At 37.2% G+C, this 23,624-nt stretch overlaps 1 protein-coding gene across 2 annotated transcripts; it reads right to left on the bottom strand.

Annotated features, from left to right (window-relative positions):
- Positions 1 to 738: 738 nt before the first annotated feature.
- Positions 739 to 20,523, bottom strand: Ebag9 (estrogen receptor binding site associated antigen 9). 2 transcript variants are annotated; one of them, XM_029548041.1, is made up of 7 exons: positions 20,051 to 20,490; positions 15,959 to 16,056; positions 12,997 to 13,078; positions 11,943 to 12,101; positions 10,253 to 10,360; positions 5,453 to 5,544; positions 739 to 1,528 (listed from the first exon to the last, which is right to left on the bottom strand). In XM_029548041.1, the coding sequence occupies exons 2-7, from the start codon at positions 16,039 to 16,041 to the stop codon at positions 1,408 to 1,410; spliced, it is 645 nt and encodes a 214-aa protein (XP_029403901.1). In that variant the 5' UTR covers positions 16,042 to 16,056; positions 20,051 to 20,490; the 3' UTR covers positions 739 to 1,407. The 2 variants fall into 2 exon arrangements, with proteins under 2 accessions (XP_029403901.1, XP_021072081.1); XM_021216422.2 differs by having other exon boundaries at positions 825 to 1,528; positions 13,000 to 13,078; positions 20,051 to 20,523.
- Between the last annotated feature and the right edge of the window lie 3,101 nt (positions 20,524 to 23,624).

Here is a 23,624-nt window from a genome sequence, read left to right as displayed (position 1 = left end):
TGTATCCTTTTCTGGCCTGCAGGTGTACATGCAGGGAAAATATTGTATACATAATAAACAAATAATACAGTAACTGACAATGTGGTCTGGAACTCAAAAACTCCAACCATAGTTAAATTCAACTAGGTTTGAAAGCACAAGCCAAATTTTTAAAAGTATCAGTGCAAAGTTATTGATTTTGCTATGAAGTATTGCCTTAATTAAAGTATATTATATATGGCCTATACACTGTCTATGACATTTTAAAGCCTCACAAAATGTTAATCCTAGGCAATAACTGTGAAGAAAAAAAAAATCTTCAAAAATTCCAAAGCCACAGAAAATCAGGTCAGTTATATTTCAATGGTGGAAAAAATTTAATGTATTTTAAACTGTGAGATGTGTTTTGTTTTCCATAAAACACAATATGCAATTATTTCTTTAAATCAACCGATATCACAAACAAAAATATTTATATCTTGGTTTGTAATGAATCAGTAATGTTATCTATCTGAAAGAATAGGTGCCCTGCATTATATTATGTAAGATTAAAAACAAAACAAACCCAAAACAAAACAAAACAGACAACTCTTCAAGAATCACTTAAAAAAAAAAATCAATGAAAACTGAAGGCTTTCTGCATTTGAAAATGGCTTTTAACGATGGACACTGTTAACATCTTGACATCTGTAATGAAAGAGAAAAGCTACTAATCCTAGCTCTTGTCACATGAAGTTGTCATTGCCATTGCAGCTGATTTTCAACATTTATACATGCAATATATAAATTACAGCTCTGTATAACATTATAATACTGTTTAAAAGAAAATAAGGATATACAAAATATTTGATAAATAAAATTATTGCATTTAATGTTATTTTCTTAAAAACCCAAATTATCATATTCCTTAATGTTGTACCAAATAATGCCAGTTCAAATTATAGAAAATGTATGTCAACAGTACCTGAAAACAAAATTAAGAAGGGTATAAAGCCCTACCTACAGTTTGATCATGGAAACAAAAAATTATTAAAATTATTTTATAATTATGCACGATGAACAAAAGCATAATAGATAGCAGAGTAGTTTTCCACCATAAAATTATTTACACCCATTTATTCAGCTAGAAACACTAGCTTGAGAGGTACTTGTCAGGTATATTCCTCTTGAAATAACTTCTCTACAGCAAACAATTGTCTTATATTTGGAACACATTGAAGAAAATAATTGTCTCATTATTTTTGTGTTTTGAGTCTTGATTACTTTAGTTCAAGGTATTATGGGAGAATCCTGGTGTCCTGAATAGCTCAATAAACACATTAAGATCAAGCAGAGTATTCTGAAAGTACTGTCCAGTCCATACAAATGCTTGTGTGTAGGCTGTGGGCCCAGACTTCTCCTACTGGCACGGTCACAGCAAAGCCTGTGTTAGGAAAGCTTCACACCGATTTTGGTTTGCTCCTTCTTCATCAGGCGCTGCGCTTCCTTCTCCATTTTCTTCCTTTGTTGTTCTGCTGCTCTCTTCTCTCTGTCTGCAATTTTCTGCTGCCTAAAAAGAAAGATATTCATATCTTTACTTTTATAAAATACTACAGATAAATTATAGGAAAGGTGCCTTCTTAAAAATCAAGGAATAAATGTTTAACGTCTTAATTTTCTCATTTCCCTAAAAATTTCAAGGATTTCTCAAAAGGAGTATTTCTTTGTATCCTTAGAAGATAGATGACTTTATAAAGCAGAAATATTTTTATTGTACAAATGGGCAAAATGAGGTATGATGCTAAGAGATTTGTCCAGCCATAGTATTAATATGGACAGGAAGTAGGAACGCATATCTTTTCTTCACACAAACTCTCTACTTCAATTCAACTACAGCATTTGTGTATGTCAGGGGAAAAATTATCCAAAAAGTTTGATATTAGAATTAATTACCTTGTTATTATAATATTTTTAATCACCTACTCCAAGTAAATGGAATTTCAGACATATCTTCTACTCAGAACCAAGAAATTTAAAGAGCAACATTTGAGTAGCTCCATAAGGCATACTAGTAGGAATTTATTAATCTCACACTCTAACCGTGACTGGTTCTTAGCCTAACATAACTCCACAGACTAGAAATAAGAAAATCACTCTATATTAAACAATTGGCTTGCTAGGGAGACTGAGAGTGGGGTGATGACAGGAGAGAGGAGAGAGTACCAAATTAAGGGTGAAAAAGTAACTCAAGAAATAGGTAAGGTTGAGGGGAAGCATGGTTAGCACTGAGCATAGAATAGGCAACATCTACATCTATACAGAATAAGCTAGGCTGGGGCACCGAAATGAGCATATGCTCAACTTAAAATTCATGAAAGTAATAAGTTAATGCATATTATACACAAAAATATGCATATGCATGTATATACAACTGGTTTTCAGTAATAGTTACAAATGCAAGGACATAGAGTTACAAATGACCAAAATCCCACAAAGGAGAAGTTTCTTTGTGGCAACACTCCAACTTTCACCATTAATTAACCAAATTTAAAGAATGAAAGAAAACTTACTTTACACTAGCTATGCTCAAAGTATAAGAAAATCTGAAATTTTTTACTAAAAATGAAACCTGAGACATTTAAATTGTAGGAAAAAATAATTATAAAGTAATGAATGGGTTATAAAAAGATAAAATTTGACCTGGTTCCCATCTGAAATGAAAATAGCAGCAATGAATGTTCCAAGCACAAGAAACAATTTGGAGATTACTTAAGACAAAAATGTATTTTTCAGCAAGGCAGTGGTGGCGAACACTGTAATCCCAGCACTTGGGAGGCAGAGGCAAGTGGATTTCTGAGTTCAAGGTCAGCCTGGTCTGAGTGAGTTCCAGGACAGCCAGAGCTATATAGAGAAACCCTGTCTTAAAAAACCAAAACCAAAACAAACAAACAAAAAAAAAACCGAAGTATTTTTCCCATTGAGATCCAAGTCTAGAATTGCGTCAGTACTAGAATCACACTCTTCTGACTGATCACAGAACTAGAGTATAGAAAAACTTCTAAATCTGGAGAATTTGGAACACAGTTGCACTTTTACAGTACTTGGTGTCTTCCTAGAGACACCATGACACAAGCCTCCATGTCCCATTAACTATGCTTGTGCAGTACACAGCATGAAGCTTGTCTATTATTAACTAATAATCTCATCTAATTAAACTGTCATAAAGTACTGTTTTTATTTCTGTTTTATTAAGATAACAAGAGATAGGATGGAAAAGGGAAGGTTTTAGAGTAGCATTAAGATGTTCTGCTCATAAGATGAAAGGATGGACTATTCAGAGACTACCCCATCCGGGGATCCATCCCATCATCAGCCACCAAACCCAGATACTAATGCACATGACATCAAGATTCTGCTGAAGGGACCCTGATATAGCNGCCTCTTGTGAGGCTATGCCAGAGCCTGGCAAACACAGAAGTGGATGCTCACAGTCAGCTATTGGATGGAACACAGGGCCCCCAATGGAGGAGCTAGAGAAAGTACCCAAGGAGCTGAAGGGGGNTGCAACCCTGTAGGTGNAACAACAATATGAACTAACCAGTACCCCCTGAGCTCATNTCTCTAGCTGCATATGTAGCANAAGATGGCCTAATCGGCCATCATTGGGAAGAGAGGCCCCTTGGTCTTGCAAACTTTATATGACCCAGCACAAGGGAAGGCCAGGGCCAAGAAGTGGGAGTGGGTGGGTAGGGGAGCAGGGGCGGGGTGGTATAGGGAACTTTTGGGATAGCATTTGAAATGTAAATAAAGAAAATAATAATAATAATAATAATAATGATTAAAAAAGAAAGAAAAAAGATGCTCTGCTCATAGCTAGAAATTCCATAATACTATCATTAAGATTATTAGATTCTAGTGAACAGCTTTTTCCTTTACCCTTGTGCTTCATAAAATTAATAATTAAAATCCTCCAAATTTTCTAAAACATTCTAATTTTTGGACCAATTATTTATTTTTAAAAATCAGAATAAAAATGTCATTTTCTGGTGATCCTTGCAACTGTATTATTTAGTTCACAATTTTAAAAAATACCCTTTATTAAAGACACAGTTACACTGACTAAAGGGAAGCTAAATATGAAAACATCTTACAACTTCATTTTAAAACTGTGATCCCCCTCCTGTTAAAAAGAAAAAAAAAAAAAAAAAAGAGAAAAAGAGGTGCTAAAAACAAAATTTAAAAGAAAAAGACAAAAGTTCTATGTATTTAACTGCACCCTCTGCTGGTTATTCAAGGTTACTATATATTTGCCATCAAAGACAAGAAAAATAAAAATAAAAATCAGTTCAATTGTTAAGATAGCTAAGAAAAGATAATTCATTTTCTATCCATAGGGCAAAACCAGTAACAATATCAAAACAAATTTCTATCACCGTATTTTGCTAGTTTTTGACATTTTATTTTATGTGTATGTGTGTGTGCCTCCATATGCATTATGTGTATCATGTGTGTACAAGTACCCGCAGGAATCAGAAGGGGAAACTGATACGGCCCCTGGGAACAGAACCTGGTCTTCTAGAAGGAACTGCTCTTGCCCAGCAGGGTACCTCCCCGCCCCTTGCTATATGACCTAGATGTCTAAAGAGGCTAGGCAGATTTACATGTGAGCTTGCATCAGAGATAAGACCCACTTTTGCTTTCCATTCATTCTTCCTTTCCTTTTTTGACCAAACACAGAAGTGCAAGAACTAAGTTTACTACTCATATAAACATGGAATGAACATCCAACAAACATGAACTTTAAAACTACAAAATAATATTTACTTTTCTGTACAATGGGTGATCTATCAGTTTCATGGGACTTTTGTGAACACTAAAATTAAGATACATGTAGAGATTTAGGGTGGGTGCTTTATTAGCTACTTTCATTCAGATGTGAAGTTCTGACACTATTTTAAATTGTGAAACAATAAAAACAAAATTATAACTTCTAATCTAGAATAGGATATGATAGTGGCTCACATTTCACAGTAGGGTATTATGATATCATGTGGCATGTGTATGCGAAGAACTCTTGCTGTTAAGATCCTTGGGCTGGAGAGATGGCTCAGCGGTTAAGGGCACTGACTATTCTTCCAGAGATTCTGAGGTCAATTCCCAGCAACCATACGGTGGCTCACAACCATCTTCTTGTGTGTCTGAAGAGAGTGACAGTGTACTCATATACATAAATAAACAACCAAATAAATAAATCTTTTTTAAAAAATTATTATCTTTTGATTCAAACAATATTTTAAATTCATAGTATCTATAACAAGATGTAAAATCTGAAGTTCCGAGCAAGTATAATAAGAAAAGAGTTTAATAAGGTCATTATGAGTATAGAGAGCCAAGCAGAACATTTGGCAGAATAGACTTTCTTGACCTTAAATATAACAAGGAGGAAATCTAAGTTTTCTACACAAGATGTAATACGATAAAGTCATTCAAATACCTCAGAACTTCTTCTGCTTGCCAGGCTGCATCTTCTTCCTCTTCCCATGCATTGGTATTTTCTTGCCATGTATCTAAGTCACCTAATTCTGACTATATTGAAAAATAAAGAAAAATTAAGATAGTAAAGAGCCATCATTTCTCTAAATAGCAGTTCAAACCCAAAATGACCCCAAAAAAGAGGAACTTTAAATATCTAACTCGGAAACACCTGTTCCTCTCCTTTAGTTCCCTAACTTCCATACTGATCCCTACATAGGGCACAAAGGCTCTAGCCTCTTATTTGCCTATAACTGCAAGTTTCAACAATGCTATGATGTGTGACTTTCCCAAGGGATAAAAAGGTTCTGTGTAACGTGCAATAGTGGTATGCCTTATGTGCTAACCAACTGCTGACTGGACTTGTTGTGACTTGACTTCACAACAGGGAATGCATGCCTGGTACAGTAAACCGGATCAAATGTCCATGGCTAGGGAGGCCATAGTCACCAATAGGGAATAGTTACTGCTGCTGTTCTCCTAAATAGACATGCTCTGTTCATTAAATTACCTTTTAAAGATTTATGGTTATGCCTATAATTTGGAGCTGCTGTCAGCTTTGGTCAGAGAAGCTGTTTTCCAATTGGCTGTGGTTACTGTAGACTTCTAAGTGGTCAAAATGACCAGAATCAATGACTGCTGAACTGATTCTGCCTAACACTAAGACAATATCCTTTTCAGTACTTCCTGCCTTCACCATTAAGGCTCAGAAAACACCATGGATGGGGCAGAAGTAACAAAGACTGAGGGAAGGGCCAAGTATTGTGGAATGCAATCTTCCCAAAGTGGCACAGTAACTGCCCTCAAGAACTCACAGCTGCACAAGGAAGATATGCACATGAATAATAGTACCCCCAACATTGGAAGTCGCTTATGTGGCCTCTTCAACCCTTATGGACCTACAGGCAGTTAATGATAGCCAGGTAGGAGTGGGGCAGAAAGACATTTTTTCACTACTGCAGGCACTGGGCAAATTACCCATGCTCCTACAAGTAATCCCAATTAAAATTCATTAACACATATATTTTTACAATTTGACATGCACATTCTCTAAAAATACCAAAATATTATCTTAAGCCATTACTATTTTGATGATGTAAAGAATGAGATTATATGGCCAATTATTCTTGTTTAAGGCCTGTAAGCTGCCTGAGATATAAATCTAGCGTGGCATTGCCTTAAGAGGTCTTGTCCAGGCAATCTAGAGCAAATTCTTAAATGTCCAAAGACAGTCTTCATAAAAGAGTAACATTTTTTCTTATGAGTTGTATATACATAAACAGTTGCAAATTTGAGAATTCATAGTATCTACGAGATGAACAATTTTAAGCAATTGTAAGCTCTGACCTATGTATGTATGTATGTATATATATATATATATATATATATATATATATATATATATATATAGAGAGAGAGAGAGAGAGAGAGAGAGACTATTAATGTACAAATTAAAGCTTGTTTATTCAACAATTTAAAGCACCATCGACAGCACACAATTTAATTATCTGTGCTGAAGCAGGAGGAAACTCAAAAGAATAAACATGTGATCCAATGACATATACTTTTCTCCCATAGAAGGGCTCTTTTTTAAATACAGTAAATGGGATGCATACATGCATGAATTTATAGAAAATACAAAAGCATGGATAAAAGCAATTTTTAACAACTTATCTTTAGGATAATGATTATCAGTTTTATCTAAAATGATGGTATGCAATAGGAGGACAAATATCAATATTCTGCAATAAACCAATGTAATTGCTGTTTGGAACAAGGAACAGACGCTTCATCAGGGGTTTTTTTTTGTTTTGTTTTTGTTTTTGTTTTTTTTTTTGGGGGGGGGGTGAGACAGGGTTTCTCTGTGTAGCCCTGGTTGTCCTGGAACTTACTCTGTAGGCCAGGGTGGCCTCGAACTCAGAAATTTGCCCGCCTCTGCCTCCCAAGTGCTGGGATTAAAGGTGTGTACCACCACGCCCTGTCTTCATCAGGTTTTTAAGAAACATTTTTTTTTGTTATAGTTTTTCTAAAATACATGAATTTGTCTTACAATTCTTTATTAGCACCATAGCAGTCTTATAGTATGATGTTAAAACTTTATTTGGAGATGAAGAAAGATGATTTTACATTAATGTTCTCTTTTGCCAAAGAATTGCTGTGGGCACATTTAATAACCATAACTAAAATAAGCAGCTAATATTTAATTACCATTGATTATACTTGATAACAATTATAAAAGCTTCCTTTATTTTCTGCAAAACCTTTTGTTCTTTACCAGTTAATTTGTATCTCTCTTGATAACATCCAACAAAGGTTTAAATCACCTTAAGACCTTAAGGTGAGGTCTGAGCCAATTAACATCTCCTGGAAGCTTTTGAAAATAATTTGAAGCAAATCAATTTTTCTTTCTTAAATTTTCTGTACCACAATTTTCTAGTATAACTAAAACCCTAAATATTAAAATGATATTGCCTCTGAATCTTTTCTGGAGCAACAGCTACTCCCCAGAACTTTAAAGCTCATGGTGTGGGAGCAAAGTTTTGAAGCAAACTTTCCTTTAGAGGCATTAGCTAATAAAATATTTTCTACTTAAGAAACAATATACACTGAAAGATTCAAAGTCTTAGCTTCTTGTATTGAAGCAGAGACAATAAAAATTTTTCTTACATTATAAGACTATTAGCCATACCTAGGGGCAAAACCTTTTAATGGTCACAAGGATTCACTTGTAGCTTGATCAGTGCTAATTTGCAACTGAATAGAGTACCTGGACTTCCCCACAGACAGCCTTTATCCTGTTGCTTTTCAACTCTTGGCTTTGTATTTCAAGCAGGTCAGTCAACGCCCTACAGGCTTGTCTTCTGCAAGTGTGCAGACTCGCCTTCAGCAAGCACAGGTGGCAGAAATTCATAGATATGAAGAAATGTATTGAGTATATATTGCGGCTTTGGTCTAATTGGGAATAAGGTGTGCTATAAAGGCCGGTTAGTCAAAGACGAGCCACTGAGATTTCTGGACTATTTCAAAATCTAAGATAGATGTATGTGCCAAGAGGCCGTGGTTTATTTATACTTACACCACAGAGCCATGTTTGTGCAAAATAAACACAAGCAATCTGCACATGCTTCCATGACAGATAAGAATAGTTCATAGACAACCTAGGTCCCAAGCCAGGCACGGCCACCAGTCACCATAATTCCCAGGCAGGACCATGGAGCATAAATAAATTTGATGACCCAGTCCAGCTCATTTTTATTATATATTTAGGGATTTAATATATATTTTATATATTTTATATATATTTAGCCTCCCCCAGCCTTGAGCAGGCTGATTCAGACCTATGCTGCCACTGTGAATGACACCACCTGGAGTGGAGTCTTCTATTCTATTGCTCTGTCACCTGTGCAGCTCTGCTCTTCTCCAAGAGGCTGCTACCCGCTGAGAGGCTGAACCTGTCTTCCTGAGATATTCCTGGGATAGCTGACAACCTGTGGAATTGGTGACCTAATGCTAACAGCTCTAGCAAACTAAGTGCTAACAACTTGGCAACAAAGCATCAAGAAGCCTGGCATCGCAGGGGATGGGTTTTCCCCCTTTATAAGCATAGACTCTTAGTAAACATTGGGCCTTGATCAGAAATCTGTCTTGGTCTCATTTCTTCTCTCGCTGTTTCCTCCCTTACAGCCCCAGCCTCCCACTCAGAAACCTAGTTCATGTGGCCATGGGTAACTATAAGAGAGACATTTTCCTCAGTAGTATAGCCACTGGTAATTCCCACTGTAAGTAATCCCTCAGCCAAGCTCTCAATTGAACCTAATAAAATGAACTATGTCATTAAAAAAAAAAAAAAGAGAGATGAAAGTAGAATTTCTATAATGTTATATTTTCATAGCACCATGTAAGTGTTATTGTTTCTAATTATGTTGTAATAATTTAACTACACACTATAATCAATCCCTTCCTCTTCCCATATCCTGGGACTGCCACAAGGAAATCCAACCAGCCTGATGCATGAATACACGTTTAAGAAACAAAGATTTCCTGTAAACTTTGTAAGGTGAGCACACCAGTCCTACTGAATCCTCACGTCTGCAGCTGACTAGTCTCAATGTAGCAACTGTTTTTTATAAGCTAGAAACCTTGATATAGAATGATCAAGTTCAATTACCCTTGGGGTGTTAAACACAGAAATTTTGTGAGATAGTAAATGTTCATTGCTATTTCAATCAATTTTATTTAGGGTTTATAACTGTTAGCTGGAGTAATCAATTACTCAAAGCACACAGAGGCCTGTGAAGGTATCTGGATAATTGTGGGAGTTTTGTTTTCATTTTGGGTTGACCAAGCTTCCTGGCTCATTCTGATATACTCCATCCATGTTGGGAACCCTAGCTTTCTATTCTCCACTTTTGCCTTTATAGTTTCACTTAAATCTAATTCATCTAAATTATATCACACTTTAAATGTAAACTTACTCTTTGATGAAAACAATTCATAAGTCAAAACTTACCTTAATAATTTGTGGGGTAAATCCTCGAAATTCTCACTTCTAAATATCATCAACTTTTTGTCTCTACTTTGTCTGTGTATAGTGGTACCCTGACTATAAGTGTCCAACACAGTTTTTAACCTTTTAAGATGTTAGGTTCATAAAGCTGTAGATCAACTTCTCATGAACTTTTAAATCTGTTCCTTTAATTTTTTTTCTTCTTAAAAAAAGAAAAAGATTAAATCTTTCTCTAGATCTCATTAACACACTTACAGATTGATGAATAAAAGGCATATCTTGTGTAGCTGCCAATCTACTGGAAAAACCCGTGCTACCATCTGGGACACCAAAATTCAATGGTTCTCTCTTCTTAATGACAATCTGAAAGATAAATTACAATAGGATTATAAGGATATTTGACACAAAACTTTATGAAAATAATTGATTGAGGTATCTGGTAATGGTTTAAACTGTGCTTTCTGCCTTAAAATGTACAATGTAGTTAAGAATTCACCAAAATTCCCATGCAATTGTAACATAAATCCTCCAAATTCTAATTTCTAAATATCATCATCTCTTTGTCTCTATCTTTTCTGTGTAAAATGGTACATACTTTAAAAAAAATAATTATTTTTCTTCCTCAGATTTTATAAGGATTTCTAAAATATAATTAGGCACTTTCAGTTATTAAACTAAATAATACAGCATGGATAATATGTCCTATCAGAAGTATATCTGTAGGATAGAAGCATCTTTAACTTATGGGATTTTTCTATAAATGCATAAGTCTTTCTGGCTAATAGTATTAAAATACATCTACTTGATATATTGTAAATTTGGCAAAAAAACACCATCAATCTAAATTAATGCAATAAGGCACCATATATTAAATTCCAGAAATATATTTTCAAAATACAATATATACAACTGAGAAACTTATGAGTTTCCTTCCTTTTAAGTACTGATATATTTGAACAGCACAGTTTTAAAAAGAATGAAAGTATATAAGTAGATGAAACTAAGAAAAAGGTGTCAAGGAAATACATTAGGCATGTGGAATAAATAACGCCTTCATGTTATATAAAACATGTGTATCTATATAGACATGTATATACAAACATGCATAGAATGTTTTCTGTGTTTGAATAACTAATATAATGCTTAGTGAAATTTTCTGAAGTAGGAAAGCTAAATAGAATAACATCACAGTAATCAAAGGACATGAAGCAGAACTAACTCTTCATTTATTATAGTATAATGTGAATGAACAATATATATAAGTGGTATCAAAAACAGCAATATGTAAAATACAAACAAGCCAAAAATGTCCAAGCAGAAAGTTACTGAATAGCTGCTTCTAGGAAGTAAAATTAGCTACTGAGTGATAAGACAAAGTCAGTCATATTTCATTATAAGCCCTTCAATATTCTTCTATCTTAAATACATACATTATCTTGATAAAAAGACAGGAAAGTAGTCATTGTGCTCTTTCCAATATCTCTAAGTGATCTCATTGTCAACTGAAAAGGGAGTGAAGTATAAATGGCTAACACACAACAATACTAAAACTCAGAACAACTTTACAGTATTTGACCATGGACTGGCTGCACTAGCTGTACGTGGTAATATAACGGGAAATTATCCATTTATATCATCATCAGACTTGGGACTAGTTAAGCTGTTACTTTATTGGCTTAAGTTTCCCATAGCAAAACTAACTCTTACTATCTGAAATCCAACAGAATTTTTGCAAATGCTTTATTACATTAGAAAACTTGGGAATATGCCAAGATATTAGATCTAGGTCTGAGTTATATGAATACATAAAATTCTTGTTTAATATGACAGAAAGCAGAGATAATCATAACTAGGCTTTCTAGCAAATACAAATTATACTGCCTAGTTTTAACTACTGGAATCTAAAAAGTATTTTAATCTCCAAAAGCACAAATCTTCAACCTACTTTCTGAGTTTTCCGTATAGTTGGTGTCATGTCCTTGAAATAGTCAGGTTCCAGTTGTTCCAAAGAGTTCTGCTGCATTGCCACATTCCCATTCCCTCCTTCAACCTTTACACTTGTGGGTGCATCTTCATCCCAGGAAGTCCACTCCTCCACATCTGTCTACATATGATGAACAAATTGTCAGCCACAAAATGACAACCTAATGTTCACTGCAGTGTTAATTAGAAAAACAGGTTTTCAAACTTTCAAACTTTTTTTTTTTTTTTTTGGTTTTTCGAGACAGGGTTCTTCTGTATAGCCCTGGCTGTCCTGGAACTCACTTTGTAGACCAGGCTGGCCTCGAACTCAGAAATCCGCCTGCCTCTGCCTCCCAAGTGCTGGGATTAAAGGCGTGCACCACCACACCTGCCACTTTCAAACTTTTGAACTATAGGCATATATGTGATTTAACTATATACCAAAACTTTGCCAAGCAAATGCTTTTAAAAACTAAACTAGCATTATATGTATAGCCTACACAGCGTGGACTGGAACTTTCCACTTATGCCTAACCAAACTGATTACCTGACTGAAAAAAAAAAAACTGAGAAAAAAAAAAAAAAGAAAAGAAAAGAAAAAAGAAAAAATATCAACATTCTCTACAAGATTCAAATAAAAGTCTCAAAACATAATATCTAAACGTCCAAAAAACAAGCCAGAATTTTCAATGTATAAGGAAACCATGAATATCAAGTCGTAAGAAAAGTTAATTACAAAATGCTAACCCCAAGATGATATAAATGTAGGTCATAGCTAAAAGTTTAAAATATCAAATGTCCCACAAAAGTAATAGCACACAAACCAGTGGGGAAAAAATTAGATGTTAACAAAGAAATAAAGCAAATATATTATATTATATTATATTATATTGGATCAAAGTACATATATGAATATGATCGAGTAAAAGGTATAGAACAAACAGTAAGAAAAATCACTGAGAATCCTGACCACCAAATTATTTTGATGCAGTCTAGTTTGAAAAGCCATGTTCTAGAGCACATGTTCCATTACAAACTACCTGCTTAGGAACAGACGAATAATCAACTGTAGTGGGTAAAGTTATTTGATCTCCACTTAATTTCCTTCCTCTGCCAGATCTGAAAGAAACAGGATATATTTCAAGAACCATCAAAACAAGCAAGAGTAAAAAGCATTTAGACAGTAATTTACTCAGATGATGGAACTTTCTACTTTTGTAATTATTGTTTTAAATAATAACTGCTCGGAAAACTATGATGATAAAATATAGTCCAGCAATCTTGTCAAGGTTTCCAAAATCTTGTGCAATGTAGCTGCTTTTTTGGTTAGGATTCAGAATTATACACAAAACTACAGGACTCAGGATGAATTAAAAGCCAAACACAAAGCAAGCTTGTTAGAAGCCCTGTGTTTCACATGTACGTTGGGTTCTGTAGGTAAAGCTCGACATTACTTTAATAAGGGGACGGGTGTTATGTTTTAAGGGCTTCCTGTTAAAATTAACTATTCAACTATTTAAAAGTTTGAAAGTCAATTAGTCAAACTAAACCAACTAATTTCAAGGATGTGTAGGGAAATACTAATCAGGATGTAATATACCTCAGTTGTTAACATGGACTGTGCAATCTATATAACTCTGGTTTTCAAAGTTACTTTACTGAGTCTAGTTAGAATTATCCAATTCCTTATCTGTACACTGATATTCACACTTATATTTCAAAGGTTCTCTAAGGATTTAAATAAGAGATATACTTAAAACAAACAACATTGGCTGTATAGCAAGACATTAAAATTTAGTAGCTGTTAAAAACCAGTAATCAGAAACTCATTCCCTTAGAGCTACTGGCTAAAGGAGTTGTTTTACAAAAAATCTGCAAGTTGTATTTTTTTCAGTTAAAGGTTAAAGCAAAAAACATTTTACCTATTACAAAAGTATAGAATTTTACAACACATAATCCAGGTTAGTTTTGACACCTAAGATAAGTTTATCCTAATAAACTTGTTTTCTTTACACTTGTATGTACAGTCCATCCTAAACAAATTGACACTGTCAATAGAACTCACAGTGACAACAAAGTCCTTCATATGAAATCAAATACCATTCTGTATTCTAACACACTGACCAGAATTTGAGATGCTACAAACGAAGACACCATACTTCATGAGTGTTAACAATGTTGTTCACCACTCTCTGATATTATTACTCACCCCATTTCTACTTTCCCTAGTAAATGTCTCATTTCTTCTTTATTTTGACTTGAGCATTTATCATCAGTTTTTCTACTCCACTATCCTATCAAGGGCAATTTCAACAGTCAACGACCCTATTCATCCATGTCTCTTGACTTCTCCTCTACCGAGTGATCACTTCTACCCCACTTCACTTCATCAGTATGCTAAGCTCTAGATAGGATCAGCCTAGCATATGTAACTTCTAAAGTGACCCACTGAAAGCATAGCTGATTACCATGTACACCCTCATCTTACATCTGACACCTTACCTTAAATGCATCACCAAGTTTTTCTGGGAATATTTAGGTCAAATGAAATGCCTAACTTAACAGTCTAAAAGTTCCCACTGATTGATAGAAGCCTTTTTTTTTTTTTCTTTTTTCTTTTTGGAGACAGGGTCTCTTTATATAGTTCTGGATGGATATTTCCCAGAAATTCACCTGCCTTTGCCTTCCAAATGTTCAAATTAAAGACATGCACCACTACGTATTGCTTCACGTCCAATGATCAAGCCATTAGGCCCAAACAATTTAGTGGTTATGCATATCCTAAGTTCTTAGTAGCGAAGTGAAAAGCTGAATACACATGTATCTTTCCCCCCCCTCTAATTTCATTCAGAAAGCTGAGAAAGGAAAATTGCAACTTTGAGGGCAGCCTACACTACACAGGAATACAGAGGCCAGACTGAGAACCATAGCAACATCTAGTTTCAAAACAGAAAAAAACAAAGCATAACAACAAATTCAGAAGGCAGAAATTTGGAGTGAAATACAGCTGAAATGTATGTGCCTTTTGGACACTGCACAGCTTCTCAACTCTTAAAATCAGACTGAATGCTACCACCGTCACTTTCTCTTCAGCATTAATTTTTGTGGCATAACTACCTTAAATTACAACCTAAAAACCTAGCTTTGCAAAGATATGCTATAAAAAAGCTGCAAGCCCTACTGCTGCAAATATGAACTCCCTGAAATAGGATTCGATTAGTGCTCAACAGCTGCTGGCCACTGCAGCTCTGCTGCAAATGGTTAAAAGACCACACTTCTGAACACCTCAGCAGGTAAGAAGCCATGTGGTAAGACAGAAGGAGTTGCAATCTAAGGATAACCAAATGAAGCCAAATAATTTATTCTGGTCAATGAGCACACACACAAAAGTTAATTTTCCTTACAGTTTCTCTGTTGAAAGTTTTTTAAATACATTTTTATTTTCTGTGTCTGTGTACTTGCCCATGTATGCCCATGCACCATGTGCACACCTGCTACCCGCAGAGGCCAGAAGAGGGACGTGGATCTCCTGGCAGTGGCGATTAAAGGGCTATGAGATGCCATGTGGATGCAAGGTGCATAGCCCAGAGCCCACAATAGTAGCAAGTGCTTTGCAGCACTGCCGTCGCTCCAGCTCCCTGTGTCAGAAGGTTTAAAAATAACTATAAAAGTAGCATTCATATGAAAATATACATAGGATCACCTAGGTTTTGCCTAACCACTTTAAAACATTACAAAAAAGAAAGAATATATAATATCTGCGGTGGTGATAATATTTAACATTAATCTGCTTCTTTCTGAAATCTTATAGGACTAATTATTTAATATATTTAAATGGAAAGTGTTCGTTTCTAGTTCTGAGAAACTGTTTTCAAACAGCATAGAGAATAATGAATATTATAAACAGGACTAGTTTAAAAAGTTTTCATGTCTTCTGAAGTTAAGAGTAATCCAAACCAATGAGACAAGTAGGTCAGTTAGAACACAGAAATGATTTACCTGCATATTAATCTCTTTAGGAACGAGAACACTGTTGCTAGGCAGGTACAAACTTTAAATAACCGAAACTGAGTGATGGCCATGGTGAAAACGAGGACCTGTGGGAAGAAAGGCACAGGCACACAGAAACAATGTATTAGACACATTTCTGAAGCATGTTCTTTTTAATTTAAGCAGTAAAGTACTAAACAGAAAAGTCCTTACGTACTAAGAGAAATCTGGCATTTATACTGCTCTCTAAAACTAGTCAATTCTAATACAATGTAAGTCACATGAACTACTTAAGAAAGTAAGTTTTCAAAGTATTTTTAATAGTTGTAAGGAGGAATTTTCTTCATTCTGAGTCTCTGAAAAATGTTTTGCATAAATTAGTACAAATTTAGTTACAATTAAAAAACTCAAAAAGCATAAAATAGTATGTATTAATCCTTTCTATACTTTTTACTATTTGATTCCACTTCAACATAGCACAACTGAAAATATTTTCTTTATATACTGCATATATTTCCATTATATCTATTTTACAAATGAAGAAACTGAACTAAGGAAAATGAACATGTTCAAAGCATAGCTAGTAAGTTCAAAGAAATGAGAAACCCCATCTAGTTCACATTTGCAAATCTGGTGATCTGCTCAAAGAAACACTGATGCTTGGGCCTACACTGAGCCCTTTAGCAGGTCTGAGATAGAAGGACAAACCGTAGGCAACAGTAACTTCCCAGTTTTTAAAAACATGTCATAATGCAGTATTCTCAACTAAATGAAGCAGGTTGAATATAAACAGTAAAAAGTAGTAATAACTTGTAATGATGGGAGAAGAAATATAAACACATTAGGAAACCAAGATCTATTCCTCATCCTAAGTGGTAACAATACTATTTGCTTTGTTATATATGTATATAGTTTATATATTATATAAAAGTTCAACATACTATCAAACAGTAAAGAAAAGAGAGATAAGAAAACAAGAAAGTAAAAAACAAAACAAACAAACAAAAACCCCACACTAACTGTCATGGTCCCTGCCCTTGATCACTCTGTAGTCACTAACTGGCAGTTTCTTGTGAAGAAAAGCAAGCTAGTGCTTTCTGTTTCTAGGGTTAAGAGTGGAACACAGACTGTAAAGATATAATAGCAAGCTCCACAAGTTCCTTAGCAACACTCTTGTACTTTTCTGCACATCAAGACTATCTTTCTTTTTTATTATCTTACTTATTCACTATACATCCAGCTCACTGCCCATTTCCAGTCAACACTCCCACAATCCTTCCTCCATCCTTCTCCCTTCTCTGAGCAGGTGGGAGCCTCCCTGGGTATTCCCCCACCCTGGCACATCAGGGCTCTTCCAGACGATGCTCATCCTCTCCCACTGAGGCCAGACAAGGCAGCCCAACTAGAAGAACACATGCATATACAAGCAACAGCTTTGGGAATACGCCCCCCTCCAGTTTTTCACAAAGATCAAACTGCGTATCTGCTACAGATGTGTGAGGCAGAGACTCAACCCAAAGACTGACTGACTGTCTTAACTGAATGATTTACTCAATGTCTAAGCAGAAGGAGGCTCTGAGAAAGGACAAAAAAAAAAAAAAAAAAAAAAAAAAAAAAAAAAGAATCAAAAGCACATTAACAATTTCCTTCTCCAAGTAATGTAAATATTTCTGACAAAAACATCCCCAAGGTGGTTTACTTGATTTCAAAAATGCAACAAAGCTGACTCTCTCAAAGCATGGTAGAGATGCCACATTTCCCAATGTTGCCCAAATTGTCTCCTACTGCCAACGGTGTTGGCTAGGTATGTTATTACTACTTCTTAAAGGAACAGTTTCTTAACGCTACTGTTTTTCTACTGAGGTCAACCTTTTCTATTTTATACTACAGTAATATCTATATACTGTACTTTCCCTAAACAATACTTCTCTAGAGGATTTTTAACCCAGTATGTTCAGTTATCATTTGCAAAGTAAAACTTGAAAGAAATGACCGATTCCTCACTAGAAGTAGAATGAACTGAACAAATAAAATGATGACTTAAGGGCTTCATTTAAAGCTGATTTGTCAACAAAACAAAAAGCAGTTTTCCCAAGGAGAGTGTAAATATAGCATTCATGCCCTCCATGGGAAAATGGATGGAACTGAAGACCACTGTGTTGGACAAACTAAGCTAGAGTCAGAAAGGTAAAGACAGTATTTTTTCCTCATTTGTAAAAGCTAGATTTCTAATACAATCCATGAAAATTGGGTACTGTTGGACAAGAAGAAAAGGACCAGAAGGAGAAGAAACATTAATGGGAGGAAGGAAGTGAGCTAATTACATTATCTGCGGAAATGAAATATAATGAAAACCAATGTTTTGTACAGTATATACAAGTATATACTAATAAAAATTCAGGGCAAACTGTTAAAAATATAATAAATTTTCAGAAACAAAATATAAAAGGTAGCTAACAGACGCATGGCATATAGCACTGGAAAAGAAAATACAGCCAAAGAGATACTCCAGCAAGATTTTTCAACTCACTGACCATCTATTATGAATCAAGCACTATCTAAACAGTAGCTAACTAAATCCACAGATATTAATGCCATCCATTCATGTAACCGCAGCAGCGTAAGCACAACTTCTCAAGCTCCTACAACTGCTTGCATTCAAACCTACATCCATTTCATCTGAAAACCAAGAAAACCTAGTCAGGAACATTCTTAGGAATCAAGGAAGGTATAAAGCAGTTTCACTAAAGTGGGGGAAATGTAAACAAACTATTAAAGCAGCGCTTTGTCAGTTTGTAGACACATGTAATTCAGGCCACGTGACTATGCTACAGCTCAGCAGAAGGAACATATATTAGCACCACCTATGTAACACATGTGCACTAACACTAGGAAACACTTGCTGCACTAGGAAACCTGATGCTCCTCAACCACTATCTGGAGTTTCTTTCTACATTTGCTTTTATTCAAAGGAAAAAAGAGCCTAGAAAGGCACATCCCCACCAGTGTGGCTTAGTTTGTTATCTCTAAATCTTAGCCAATGACAGCATTTAAGTGGTCAGCTATTTCTTAAATGAAAGATTAAAAACTTAACATTCCTTGGGCCCTTAACATGTTCAGAATTTAGTTCAATAGTTTCACCATTTCTATCTAACAGATAAGGCCTATAAATGGTCTGAGTAATTGAAACAGGTTAAATGAGCAGTGGCTGGAGGAGGGGAATCCTAAGGCCAGGCTCTCCCCACAGATTCTGTTTCAAACGATTTCAATTTTATACATATCACTACAGTCTGGTTTCTAAAATACCTATAGATTCTCAATTAGGAAAACACTTATTTGGGGCTACTTTGCAATCTGGGTGTTTTAAAATGCTTTCTAGAACTGGACAATATTGAAATACCCTACCAAAATACTCGAATTTTAAAAAGTAAAATTCCTTTAAAATGACTAACAAAATGCAGAAACTTTATGCTAGAGAAATAATTTTGAAGAAACGACATCTCCAATTAAGCAATAGGCAAAAGAACCCTGTTGTGACAACTAAGAATTTCCCTATAAGAGGGAGGAAGGCATAAAGAAAAAGAATCCTGCATGATGTGGTCAATCTCTCCTTGTGCTCAATTTCTTCACATCCTGGAGTATACATCAATTGGACTATAATTCATTAAGCCAAGCCAGGTGATACCCATTAAACGAGTCATCAAATGCTACCCTAAGCCTGCATTTCTAAGTCTATACAATTACTTGAAAGTCCTACGACCTACGAAAGCACAGAATATACTCAAGTTAGGTCTGTGACTCGCTAAAGTTAAAAATCATAAAGCTCCCAAATAAAAATCTACCTGAACTCAAACATGAAAAAGGAAGGGGTCAACACCAGAGGCATGTAAGCAAAAACAGAAGTGCAGTTTTGGAAAGCGGGTGGTAAAAAACCGAACGTTCTGTACCATCAGGCCTTCAAATTTGACACCCCGGGGACTGTTAGTTACCAAGGTGGGTTAAGGTCTTCTCAAAGACTCAACGGAGACTCTCCTAACTAAAATAATTTTCACTTTCAGATTACCCACCTAGAACTTGCTGGCAGAAAAAAAAAAATCATACCCACTGCACAGATGAGCAAAACAACACACACACACGCGAGCTTTCTGGTTACGCAATCCCACGCCCGGTGGCGGGCGGCATGTGAGGCGCTCTAAACTGCTGAAGGTGGGAGCCCGGTGGGACGGGAGTTGGATGTTGGGCAGCTCGGCCCCGAGAGGTGCGAGGCCCGTAGAGGAGGGCAGGAAGGCGGCACATTGCCCTTGGGAAAGACTGAACGTGGGGCTTTTCCGGGTCGGCAGCTCACAGGCGGGTCTCCCGTGCGGGACCGCAGCGTAGCGAGGGGACAGGGACGAGCCGGTTCCTAGCCACGCTTTCCCACAGGTCACCCTGACCCGGAAACAGTACCCCAGAGCGGTGGCCCCGGCGCGTGGGAGGTCGAGGTAGAGGGCCGAAGAAGAAAGGCGGGAGGGCAGGAAGTACGGGGGCGACCCAGTGGGTGACCGGGAAGCGCGGCCACCGGCCAGCCGCGGGCCGGAGCCGGGTCAGGAGGCGGGTGGGGAGAGAGAGAAAAAGCCCCTCGCGGGCGCGCGCAGGCCGCACACACTCACCTGCCCCTCCCCCTCCCCGCCCGCCCGGCGGAGGCTCCGAGCTGCCGCGGCCCACGCGCGCTCACGAGGCAGGCGCGCGCGCGCGCACCGCCGCTGTCTGCCTCGAGCTCGCGCACAGCCGGCTCAGTCCCAGCCCCGCTCATTCAAAGCCGGGCGCGCGCTCCGTCGCCGCCGCCGTGGCCGCCGCGCAGCCGCCATGGCCTCCCCCCCCTCTTCCAAAAAAACCCCGCCCGGACCACGCCCTAGCTCCGCCCTGGCCCCGCCCGTTTCCCCGCCCAGACCCTGATCTCCGGGCTCTGGCTTCCGCACCCTGCCTCTCCTACTTCTGGCCCAATAGAGGATAGATACGTTATGGACGTGCAAGTCGCAAGCCAATGAGTGCCCAGGGGCGTGGTTAGTCGGGACGGTGCTCGTGCTTTGGGCTTTTGTTAATAGTGTGTTGTTGGTTGAGTTTTTTGTCCTGGAGCGACTGGGCACCTGCCAAGTTGTTCTCCTTGCTTCCCTTGTAGATTGAGTGTCTCGCCTGTGACCAAGTCTCCTTCTGTTCCACCCTTAAACCTGTCTGCTAGATGGGACCAAGGCGGTACTGCATCTGGATTGTGAAACATTGGAGAAGCCCCTCTGTCTCAGAATGATTTGGGAGTGACTAGGACAGACCCCAATTACTGCTGGACCTGAGACATTTACACACGTCTCTTTCAGAATTTATCCGGCTCTGTTTAAATCTTAGTCCAGTTTTTAACTGGAAGTAAGGAAGGTGTTTCCTCTAAGTCCCTCCTTATATCCTGCATCAGGGGCTAGCCTGTTTTTAACAAGCTCTTGTCTTTTTTGTGGTTCTCTCTTGCAATCGGATATTTTTCTGCTGTTTGATTGACTTTTTGTTTTTACTTTTCTGTTTGTACATGTTACTTTGTTCCATAAAAATGCTTTCACTTAAGGATACATTGTAACTTGAACAGATGCCCCCTCCTACCCCCTTTTTTTCCTCCCACCTCAGGTAGATCCTTGTTCTTCTAGACAGTTTCACTTCTACGTTTATACATACGCATGTATGTGTGTACACAAGCATATTCTTTTCATGGTTTTTTCTCTCTTGTATGCTTGTAAAAATCCGAATTTATTATTCTGCTGGACTAAGAACTCTTAAGAAGCTACTGTTAGGAAGTGGCTGGCAAGGGAGTATGTGTGTGTGTGTGTGTGTGTGTGTGTGTGTGTGTGTATTTGTGTTTATGATATATCGAAAAGCTAAAAGCAGTTTTTTCAAATTCTTGCTCAGCTAGTCTTTCATTCCTATACCTTTTTAAAGTTTCATCTGCCTTTGTTTTCTCACCATGATCCGTATCTAACCTGAAATATTCTACCCCCACCCTCTTCACTGCAATCTGCTCCATATTTTTATTACTATTTATTGTGCTTTATTTTCTTTGAGAAAAGTTCTTGCAATCCCGAAACTTAAGCCCCACCTGCCTCAGCTTCTACAAGCATTCTGAAATTACTGGTGTGTACCACTACTCCATGAGAGCAATTTAGTATGCTTACCGTACAATGAGGAAAAAGTAAATTTAGGATTCTTTCTCTGGTTCTAGGTAAACATGAATTATTTAATCTGGGCCTCCTCTTAAGTGAATTTGCTACCTGCAGTGCTTTCAGTGCAGTCAGCACATATCAAGCAATCATAGATAATAGCCATTCAACTATCATAAAGCTGCAACATTTTTAGTAACTATACCGCCCCACATCAAATAAATGAATGAATAAATAAATCTCCTGAAGTCCCCTAAACAGGTATTCTATCTATAATCCAATCTAGTATTATCCAAATTCTAATAATCTATATTTCTGCCATTTTTTTTATTTCCCAAAATCCTAATATGAGCACTTTTTTAATTTGATGACTTACATCTTTGTTTTAAATTACTTATTATGTCCATGATAATCTTCCTTTTTATTATTATTTTTTTATAATTCACCATTTCCAATTTGAAAAACCAAAGGAGGCACATGTTTCTACAGAAATCCTGGTGGCTGGGGACTGTTTCCCAACAGAGAACAAAAGGAAAGCAACCATACTGGCTAGTTTTATATCAAAATGTTACCAGCTAGAGTCATCAGAAAAGGGACCTAAATTTCACTGAAAAAAAAAAAATGCCCCTATAAGAGAGGGCTGTAAACTGGGTGTGGTGGTGCATGCTTTTAATCCCAGCACTAGAGGGGCAGAGGCAGGCAGATTTCTGAGTTCGAGGCCAGCCTGGTCTACAAAATGAATTCCAGGACAGCCAGGGCTATACANAGAGAGAGAGAGAGAGAGAGAGAGAGAGAGAGAGAGAGAGAGAGAGAGGAGAGAGAGAATGAGAATGAGCTGCAAACTTGTGAGGCATTCTGGTAGTGACTGAGGTGGGAAGGGGGAAGGCTCACCCACTTTTGGGCAGGGCCACTTCTGGGCTGGTGGTTCTAGCTTCTATAAGGAAGCTGGCTGAGCAAGCCACATGGAGCTTGCCAGTGAGCAGCGTCCCTCCATGGCCTTCTGTATCAGTTCCTGCCTCAGTCCTTCCCTGACTGAGTTCCTCTCCTGACTTTCTTCAGTGATGAACTATGGAAATAAAAGCATAAGCCAGATATACCCTTTCCTCCTGAACATGCTTTGGTCATATCTCATCACAGCAATGAGAATCCTAAAATGACAACAAAACTGCATGTTGCAATCCAAACTCACTTGTAAAATACCTGTAAGAAGAGAGTTTAAATCTCGTTGGTGATCTTACATGCCCCTCTTCAGGACCCCTCATTGGAGACTGCTTATTGAAATGTGTAACTTTAAGTCTCGTCCATTACCCAAATCTTGTGTGGGGGCAGAAGAGAATGACCAGATGTAAAGTAGGAAGAACTAAAAGATCTTAAAATTCACAGTTCATTAAAATTACCATCAAAAAACACTCATAGACCATAATCATTACTGCCAGGAAATGACTTTTTCTGGATTGCCTTTCTCCATGGGGTCTAGCTCATTCTGCCTGTTCTGTGCATGA

Source organism: Mus pahari, chromosome 17 (assembly GCF_900095145.1).
Source record: "Mus pahari chromosome 17, PAHARI_EIJ_v1.1, whole genome shotgun sequence".
Taxonomy (NCBI): Eukaryota; Metazoa; Chordata; class Mammalia; order Rodentia; family Muridae; genus Mus; species Mus pahari.
The sequence above is the reverse complement of the archived record's forward strand: the minus strand, read 5'-3'. Positions and strand labels throughout refer to the sequence as shown.

Bases quoted from the DNA above. Each gene is read 5' to 3' on its own strand.
- Ebag9 (XM_029548041.1), bottom strand. From the start codon at position 16,041: ATGGCCATCACTCAGTTTCGGTTATTTAAAGTTTGTACCTGCCTAGCA. The intron at 13,079-15,958 runs GTAAATCATTTC...TGTTTCTTTCAG, and splicing joins CTAAAGAGATTAATATGCAG to ATCTGGCAGAGGAAGGAAAT. The intron at 5,545-10,252 runs GTAAGTGTGTTA...TTTTCAATATAG, and splicing joins TGCCTTTTATTCATCAATCT to TCAGAATTAGGTGACTTAGA.